Source organism: Lycium barbarum, chromosome 8 (genome assembly GCF_019175385.1).
Source record: "Lycium barbarum isolate Lr01 chromosome 8, ASM1917538v2, whole genome shotgun sequence".
In the NCBI taxonomy this organism is placed as follows: Eukaryota; Viridiplantae; Streptophyta; class Magnoliopsida; order Solanales; family Solanaceae; genus Lycium; species Lycium barbarum.
Window position 1 is genome coordinate 347,992 of NC_083344.1, and position 10,115 is coordinate 358,106.

At 35.2% G+C, this 10,115-nt stretch overlaps 1 protein-coding gene and 1 long non-coding RNA gene across 2 annotated transcripts; both read right to left on the reverse strand.

The window, feature by feature from the left end:
• Positions 1-1,282: 1,282 nt before the first annotated feature.
• LOC132605566 (transcription factor MYB111-like) lies at positions 1,283-5,192 on the reverse strand. The gene is made up of 3 exons (XM_060318692.1): positions 4,928-5,192; positions 3,933-4,062; positions 1,283-2,586 (listed from the first exon to the last, which is right to left on the reverse strand). The coding sequence occupies exons 1-3, from the start codon at positions 5,058-5,060 to the stop codon at positions 1,905-1,907; spliced, it is 945 nt and encodes a 314-aa protein (XP_060174675.1). The 5' UTR covers positions 5,061-5,192; the 3' UTR covers positions 1,283-1,904.
• Positions 5,193-7,532: 2,340 nt separating this feature from the next.
• LOC132604905 (uncharacterized) lies at positions 7,533-8,910 on the reverse strand. The gene is made up of 3 exons (XR_009568928.1): positions 8,792-8,910; positions 8,527-8,566; positions 7,533-7,844 (listed from the first exon to the last, which is right to left on the reverse strand). It is a non-coding gene; the product is annotated as an uncharacterized LOC132604905 (long non-coding RNA).
• Positions 8,911-10,115: the final 1,205 nt, after the last annotated feature.

The window sequence follows — 10,115 nt, forward strand, 5'->3', positions numbered from 1 at the left end:
TTTCCCCGAACTTTTTCAACAACACGGATTCGATTTCATCATCTTCCATATCATTGCCTTTTATAGCACAGACGTATGAGGTCACGTGTTCGTGAGGGTCCGTTGTGCCATCATATTTTTGGATATCCGGCATTTTGAACCTCTTCGGGATCAATTTCGGAGCTGCACTCGGAGGAAAAGGCCTTTGGATGTACCTCTTTGAATCCGGCCCTGTCAAAATAGGCGGAGCCCCCGGGATTTGATCCACCCGAGAGTTGTATGTCTCCACCCTTTTTTCGGTCGAGTCCACCCGCTTCGCCAACGTTTCGAGCATTCTCAGAACCTCGGTAGATGGACCAGCTCCGGAGCCATTGCTTTCGACCATCCGTGCCTCGTCTCTTCTGGGTTCAGCAACACTCTTCGCCTTTTTCGGGGTCGTTTTATCTCCTCCGTTTTGCAGCTGGGCTATTGCGATTCCCTGTTCGGCAATCGCCGCTCTCTGTTCCTGCAACATTTCAAAAATTAAACGCAAGTCAATATTATCATTCGGGGTATCCGGTTCTTTCCGGACTTGTGTCCCGGACAAAGTATTTGAATTGTTAGTATTTAAAGGGTCAGTGGGGTTTGGCAATCCTCGTGGCCCGCTGCCTTCATTTTCGGCCACGATCTCGTTGTTGTTGACGTGACCAGATTGCCCACTGTTAGCCATTTGGTCCGTTTTTTCCGAGACGGACAGCAGATGTTTCTGATTTTGATGGGTAAGATAAAGATCAAGATCAAAGACCACTATTATCCTAGCCCCACGGTGGGAGCCAAACTGTTTACCCCGAAATTGGGAAACCAATTGAATTTGTACGCGGGTATAGGATATGTGCTTGGATCTCGATGTATATTTGGTAGCGGAAAATAAGCGTGTGAGTATTTGGCAATAAAACGGCTAGTAACGGTGATTTGCTTAATTTGCTACGGACATGAACGTTTAGAAGCCATGTTGAATACTTAATGGAAGAAACACAACGTAAATGGAAACAAACGGCCTTGGCCGGATCAGATATTGAGAGAGAGATTGCATATATATTTTTCTATTACAAGTGTTCTTGGAAGATGAAGAAGCCAACCCCCATAAAGAAAGGGGACATGCCCTATTTATAGTGGCACTCCCCTGGTTCTCATATGATGTGAACTAATAAAATAATAGCAACAAGGACAGCTCTGCACGGATTTGGTGGGATCAGACTGACGGCGCCGTCTGACACACGCATGGTGGGTAGTTGACCAGGACAGAACGTTACTGGCGCGTGACCCGCGTGTAACGGCCACCTGGACCAACGGCTACTCGGACCAACGGCCACACGGACCAACGGCTACTCGGACCAACAGCCGTACGGACCAACGGCTATACGGACCAACGGCCACGAATGCTCGGGTCACCGGGCTTGGTCGTTCCAATGACGAAGAAGGCAGATCAGTCAGTCCCCTCGCTCCACCGGTTTGCCTCGCATCCGATTTTTACCGTATACAAAAATTAGAGAGCCAAAAAAACACTATATATTGTTTTCTATATCTGCCTAAGCCTTGTTGGACATTGCATAAGCCATAAAGTCACCTGTTATTTATGTTGGTAAAGTAATAGGTATTCAGTAAAATAGTCTCGGTGACCCGGACACAATCATTATTAAAAAAAAAAATACACGGGCACATTATTTTTTTATTTTTTTTCAAAATCATGCCGCACACAACCATTACTGGAAAAAGGGTACACAACATTTTTTTACTACTTTTTATCCATATATACATGATTCTAGTCCTAAAAATAACTGCACTTTGACCCACTCCGCATGCCTAGTCTAATTCCAAAACCATAAAAACAAATACTCCACATTACAACAAAATTGTGTAATTCCTTATAATATATAGTTCTTGAATTAAGACAAAAGCCAAGCTACCAAATCACTCTGCATGAGATCAATATTTTCTACCATTGGTGCTTCATCAGTGGAACAAAAATTTGATATATTGTTATTCTCTTGCTCTGCTTCTTCAGTACTTGCCCATATTTCATTATTCCATTCAGCCAAATATTCCCAATCCCAACAATCTAGCGTACCATAACTATCCACATTTAATATTTCATTATTATTGTTATTGTTATTATTATTCTTGACTATTTCAAGATTTTCTCCTTCGTCGTTCCATAAACAACTATAAATGAAATCTTGGTCCAGCTTTGCATCCTTGTCGTCCATTAGCACAATATCGTCATGCCACATCATCTGATTATCATTATGATCTAGCTCCAAGGCATTATTATCGCCACTTGCTATAGTATTTATGGTTTCTTTCTCTATATTTGGCGTTGAGAACATAATTGGAACTGTAGTTTCACTTGGGGAATTTGAATTGCTGACGTTTGCTGTTTTTTTGCTGCGCTTTTGTTTGATAATTTGTTGATGTTTTCCTTTTTTGGCTAATTCTACAATTGCTCGTGGTAGCTTTTCGTCACTTGGAATCCTTAAGCTTTCTACTTTTCTGCTCAAACGAGAATTCCAATAGTTTTTTATCTCATTGTCTGTTCTACCTGGTAAATGTTCTGCTATTAGAGACCACCTGCAAAGTAAATTAAACATTTTTATTATCTGTTACCACTACAATATAACCAAAAAAATATAAACTTTGGGTATTGATAATGTAAATTTTTTTTATACAATTAATTGTTATTTATAAGTAATTATAATTAAATTTTATTATAAGTATTAAGAGTAATATGGTAAATTTGATAACTAATTATAGTTAAATTTTTATGATAAGTATTACGAGTAATTTGGTAAATATGATAACTAACTACTATTATAAGTTAAACTACACTTGACTAGTGCAAAAAGTTATTTACACTACTAATATATAGTATAACTTAAATTCAAAAAATATCAAAGAATGTGTCTGACTTCTACATACTCACAGTTTAAAAGATCTTTTGTGCTCTTAGATCATTTAAAAACATGATGACAACGAACTGCTCATAATACGTGGAACTATCTACTTAAATTATACCGATAATGTAAAAGTTATTTACATAATTAGTATATGTAGACGATCCGTTTTGGTACAAAGAAAAATATATTGTCCTGAAAAATAAGTAACTTTTTTACTTACTGAAAAAATCCACCAACAAAGTAATTTTTCTTATTTTTAAAAAATACTTTTCAACAATTTTAACCAATTAAATATGAACAATATTTAGAACTTCTTTTGAGTATTATTTTTCTCCATACCGAATACACTGAGAGAGTTGAATTCATGATGATTTCAGTGGTGCTCAATCTCAACTAACTAAACATGTTTGTCCTTTTTTCTACTATAGAGCTTTCTTTTTCGGTACTTATTATTATTCAGCACCGCCAAGTGTATATGCATTTATGTACCTACTCTAAGTACGTGCCAAGTCTTTTTCTAATTCATAGCCACTGTTAGTGGAGGAGCCAGGATTTCCGCCGAGGGGGTTCAACATATAAAAAAGTAAACATACAAAGAAGCCTAAGGAGGTTCGACGTTTACTATATATACATAAAAAATAATTTTACCCTTGTAAAAATAGTATTTTTTTCCGCCGAGGGGGTTCGGATGAACACCTTCGGCTCTATGTCGCTCCGCCACTGGCCACTGCCACCTTTATTCTAAAAATTAAACCGCCACATATACGGTTAAAATTGTAGTGGAGTAATAAATTAAGCTTGTTATTATTCATCAGCTAGCGCCAAATGGAAGAGAACAAACTGACCCATAATATACATTCTTGTCTAAAAATAATAATGGAAGGAACACAAACTACCATCATGAGATGAAAACAAACAAAAAAAGAGAAAAAATACAAGTACTATACTTTATTTTCTCAAATAAATTGTAATTTTTAGTTTAAGAATTTTACGATATTAATTAATGAACAGACAACAAACCTGTTACCCAAAGTTGCGCGCAACTTGATGATTATAGCCTCTTCTTGAGAAGTTATGTTGCCTCTCTTTAAATCAGTCTTCAAGTAATTAATCCATCTCAGTCTGCAACTCTTTCCACATCTTAGTAACCCTTCAAATAACCAAAAAAAAATAAAAAAAAATATTAACTATTTATTTTCACTTGTTAACGAACGGGTGAAAAATATAATTCAGTAAATAAAAGTGTTATTTTGGTTTCTAACGGTCTTTACTTTTAGACGAGATAATCATTCATTTTATCATGGTATCACAACAGGCATGCAGAAGTCCTGAATGCGAGAGTCGTGTGCACACCTCATGAATTATCAAAAATAATTTTCACGGGCTTAGCTCAAGACAAAGATGTGAGACTAATTAATTAAGCTATCTTAAAAATACTCTTAGCATAGTATGATATTGCCTGCATTGGTCTAAACCTGCAGGGTTTTCCTTTCTCACACTATTGAGAGTTCTCCTACACCTTATATATATGTAGCTTCTTTTTCTGTTTACCTAGAGCCCGTTTGGATTGGCTTATAAGTTGGCTTATAAGCTGTTTTCAGCTTTTTTGAGTGTTTGGCTGGCCAGCTTAAAGTCATTTTATGCTTAAAATAAGCTCAAAAAAATAATTGGACCCATTTGACTTAGTTTATCTAAAGCAGCTTATAAGCTGAAAACAGCTTATAAGCCAAAAAAAATAAGTTGGACTACCCCAACTTATTTTTTTCAGCTTATAAGCTGCAAACAACTTTAAGTTGTAAGTCAATCCAAACGGGCTCCTAGTAATGCTGAGACTTTGTTTGCAAAATCAATAAAAGAATCCAGCACGAGCGGAGAACGCATTGAAGATATAATTAAATAAATAAAAATGCATTCTCTCACTTAGCCCGCTAACACTTATTAAAACATCACTTTTTAAAACATTTAGATGAGATGGTTATACATTGACAATATGTATTCTAGAATATATATGTTACCAGCATTTTTGGGTAATGACCTCCAAGAGCCTTCACCGTTGGCTTGAATATAGTTAGCGAGAATTTCATCTTCTTCTGCAGTCCATCTGCCTCTCTTGAGACCAACCTTCTCACAACAAGGTGTTCTTCCCATTTTCTATTTTCTAGAGTATATATGAAATATGAACTACAGTTTTGGGATATTTCCAAATGACAAGTGGAGAAAGTGCAAATGAACCCCAAAATGAATGCCCATAAATAGATATACCAAACCCCACGACCGACCTCAACCTCTTGCCATTTTTATGGTGTTGCTAATTTGGACGTATGTTAATGCCACTTCCATTTATCTTGGATATACTTGAACCGCTATTCTTTGAGTGTGCACATAATAAATTCTGTTCGTGTACAATAGCTCGCAAATCACACAACAGAGATAACTCGCACTAGGCAAGCCATGTGCGATGACCTCGACCCAAAAGACAAATCCCCTACTTTCGTAGGCAGAGAGTTTCGAACCTGATACCTTCATTATGAAAGCCTCATGCTAAACCAACTAAATCACCCTTGCGGGTAGATATGCGGGAATATTAATATATATGTAGGAAATGTTTATGCAGTAATTAATAATGAAGAAATTTTCATATAGTGATTAATAACGACAGAGTTGTTATACTTGAATTACTTATCTTAAAAGGATATTTTTTATCTTTAAATAAATTAATCAGTACATTGCTTATACACGTCTTTTTATTTCATAATTCATATCTCACATAAAATAATTATGCGGGGACTATATTTTCTTATGCAGTCAACCAATCACTATGTTATCATTCAGAATTTTATGATGAGATTAATTGCTTTAATAGCATAATAATACAATAAAGATCTTTTGCAGTGTTAGTGGATATACATTACTTATTGGTATCTTTTGTAGGTAGTTACATGACATAATATAACTTTGCTGTGAACGTAAAGTTGCAAAGGTTGACTTAAGATTTTGCATGCATGTCACGCGTATAGTCATGATATGAAAAAAGGTAAACTTCGTATTTTTATAGCTATCATTTTGTGGATATGGTGATTGATGATGCCACGTACGCATTTGCCCTAAGACTAGTCGTGGCTCGACCAACATCGAGTGCTCCATTTACGGGGCTACATCTCCCACGTTGTATGTTCCTAGGACAACCATTCCTAAAACGTTATGTCATTCATTCAAAAGAACAACTCATTAATTTCATCACACATAACTCTCTCTCCTTTTTAATATCCGACATTTACTGATCAAATTAATGTAGAATCACATTATATAAGATAGGGTGCAACTTAATTGTAATTATTGGGTTGATCCGAATCAAGTACTTTCAGTACAATGTAAAAACTTACTAATAATGCAATAAATAGATATGAGCCTATAACTTCTAAAATATAACGAGTGCAATTGTTCTTAATTGTCGTCCCTCCATTTTAATTTGTCGTCTTAATTGACTTGGCACAAAGGCTAAACAAATAAAAAGATTTTTGAATCTTGTGATCTTAAACTAAAGGTGTGTCTAACGTATCAAAATGTCATTTGAATCTTGCAGTCTTAAATATGCATGTAGGATGTTGGGTGGAAAGAGTTACTACATTAAATATGGAAAGTGATATTCTTTTTTAACAAACTAAAAGAAAAATAATTAAGACAAACAAATTAGAAAAATAATTAAGACAAAAAAATTGAAACAAATGGAAGTACTGCATATAGATAGGGAATAAACAAATACTTTTATTATATATGAACGGTAGAATCGCCTTAAAATAAGTAAATAATCTAGTGTAGTATTAAATAATATTAAAAAATACCTTACATCATAATTAAGTTAATTGGATCACATCCTCTCTCTAAATCCTTTCTAAGAGAAATCTTTTCTTCTTTTTAACTATACGATATCCGAAATTCACTAACACGACTAATCTAGAATTGTGATTTCATTGACCTCCCGCTAAGGGAAAGCTCTCATTCTACTCATTAGTTTCTGTTTTTAATGTTCGAACATAGATGTTTTTAGTTAAGATCAAAAATATTTCACCCTTCCCCAAGTAGTGGTGGAGTTAATTAATGAGGTTCAATAGAATCTTTTACCGAAAAATTATAATGTACTATCAATAGAATAAAAAATACTTTTGTTTATAACAGTCTGTTGGATCTCCTTGAAATGAGAAAATACTCTAGTATAACAATCGAGTGGGTTCAAAAAATTTCCTAAATCACAAGTTCAATCATATGTTTAACACTTTAATCTTTCTTGAATCGCTTTATATGAATTTTTGAATTAATAAATGAATAGGAATATTCGATATTCAATAAGTTACCACAATTGTACTACTGCTTGATGTCTTTCTCAGAGCTATTAATGTTTACAACTAACTTATATGGCCACATCTTGAGTTTTATAGAATCCACTTTGGTTTGCTCTTGTAATGTGGTCCTGTATTCCTATTTTTTGTTTGTATTCGCCACTTGCTAGATACTATCTCAGAGCTAAGGCAGTAGATATGAAGCAGTAGATACGGATGGCAGTAGAAACAGATGCAATAGATACATTTAATCCATTGATAGCTAATTATATTAGTTCCTGTATAAGGATGGGAAACATCCTTGACCGCTGCGTGTTTGCTTAACTCAACAGATCTGGGTATAGAATCCAAATTACTAAAAAAAAAAGATTACAACTGATTTTAATTTGGAGATTCTTCTCCATGTTTTTTGTCACTTTCTCACGGAATCATACGTGCACATTACTGCTCATACAGCTCCCAAGTCCCAACCAGCAAGCAATTAGCCTTCCTTTATTGGCAATAGAAGTGTGGATGAATCGACATCAAATATAGGATTGACATTGTACACGATCTGCCTTCCCCTTAGACTTCCCGGACCAGCCTTCGCAAGTCTCTTCATTTTAGGTGCAGAGCATGCAGTAAATTGAGCAACGAATCTTAGAGAATTTACACATTTTCAACGTATTCGTATATTAAGAACAAAGATCCTTCAGCACAATATCCTATCAAACGTATCGAAAATATTTCAACATATGAAATATTAACTCTTATTCTCCATAAATCTCAAGTACAGCAGAACTAAATCACCATTCTTGACTTTCATAAGGAAAAGTATCACGTTAGCTAGCTAAATGGCTCAGACCACTGAACGGATTGACATATTGAGTAATGCAAAATCTGGAAAGGAAGTTTATCATTGAAAAATGGAATGTTCACCAAAAATTTTAAAATTGCACTACAAATAAGTTAAAAGATTGCCGATGTCTGTAAGTTTAACCATCCATAATGGATATTTCTTACCATAGACTCAGAGCAGGTGCTAAAAGAGGTTATAATCAAGGAAAAACAGCTAGCAATTAGCCATCGACTGAAAATTCTTGCTTTACCCATGGAAATTCACATTTTTTATGAAGATCACCTAGAAGATAAAAACAGTAAGCTCATACTGACACGTGACAACATGAAATAGAGTAAAATTGAATATGATATCGTTCTGAGAAAACCTCATGAAGTACCCTTGCACAACGGAAATACCAAACTTTTAAACAAAATAGTAATAATTTCTTTTGTTTTACCTGAAGGCTGAAACATCTTATGTAGATAGTAAAGCACGCCCTGCAAAAACCATGTGAAAATAAAGCGCAAAAGTCTGGAATTTCTTAAGTTAATAAAACTATTAACCCAAGGAAAAAGTTGAAATTATAATTTCTATAAATAAGTGGCTGCAGAAATTCAATGAAGGCTGGAGAAACTATTGATTTCCGGTAAGTTCAAAGTCGAACAAATAAATTATTTTGCATTAACTTGTGTGATTACAGGCTTAGCATTACATTTTTATACCTGATAAATACATATTCATCTTCAGAGTTTTCCCACATAGCTAAATTAGTAGTCAAGAATTTTATTTAGAAATTTATGAAATGTAAGTGATTTCAAGTGCGAGTTGCCTTTTAATAGTAAAACTATAGTTTCATATGCGTGCCAAAACAATTCTAACACAATAGGTAGCCTAATTAGGCTCTTCATCACATCAAATTCTTAGAAATTTACACCATGTATATTTTTTTGATGATTGTGGTGTCCGTGCGCGCACCTCGACTAATTTCACAGGATACCTGTCACCTCCTACCACCATCAAGTACCTGGTAACTGTGGGGTCCATCCCCATGATTGCAAAGAAAGAATTTGACACCAGCCAAATTGCAACTTTTGTCAAAAATAGTTGCAAAGGGTTGAATTTGGCACCAGCCAAATTGCAACTTTTTTCAAAAATAGTTGCAAAAGGTTGAATTTGGCACCGGCCAAATTAAATGCAAGGATGAAAAATGGCACATTTCATCCCTAGAAATAGAAAGCTCTCCATCATCTTTATACACACCAGAAAAGAGAGAATTTTTTTTTTATAAAGAGCAAGGTATTCCATAGACTGTAAGAAAATAGCCTGTGAAGAAAAATAGAGTGTGAGGGATATTGTAGTGAGGTGGGAAAAATCAAAAGAGTGTTTTTTCTTTTTGAGTGTGTAGTGGTCTTTGGAGTATTTATACTCGTGACTACACAGTGTAAAATTCCTTACTATAGTGATATCAGCTGCTCCTCTTGGCCGTGGTTTTTCCCTTATTCAGAAGGGTTTTCATGTAAAATCTTGGTGTCATTATTGTTGCATTTTATTCTTGCTGATTTAACCATAAGTTAATGTTCCACGTTTATCACTAATACCGTGAATATTATTTTTGCGGGTCTATTTTATTCCCAACAAGTGGTATCAGAGCCAAGGTTCTGTCTGAGTATGCTCTGTGGTTGCAGTACAGTCTGAACTTCCACATCAGAAAAGAATTACTTTGGTCTCCGAATAAATAGTATTTGTATTTGTGATAAACGATGGAAGCCAACACTAGTAGAATGGTTACTTTGAGTAGCGTAAATTATGCCATTTGGAAGGGCAAAATGGAAGATTTGCTCTATGTCAAGAATTTTCATCAACCTGTCTTTGCCACTAAAAAGCCTGATAATAAATCAGATGAAGAGTGGAATTTGTTGTATCGGCAGGTTTGCGGCTTTATTAGACAGTGGGTTGACGATAATGTGTTGAACCATATTTCTGGGGAGACACATGCTCGGACCCTATGGGAGCATCTTGAAAGTTTGTATGCTTGGAAAACTGGTA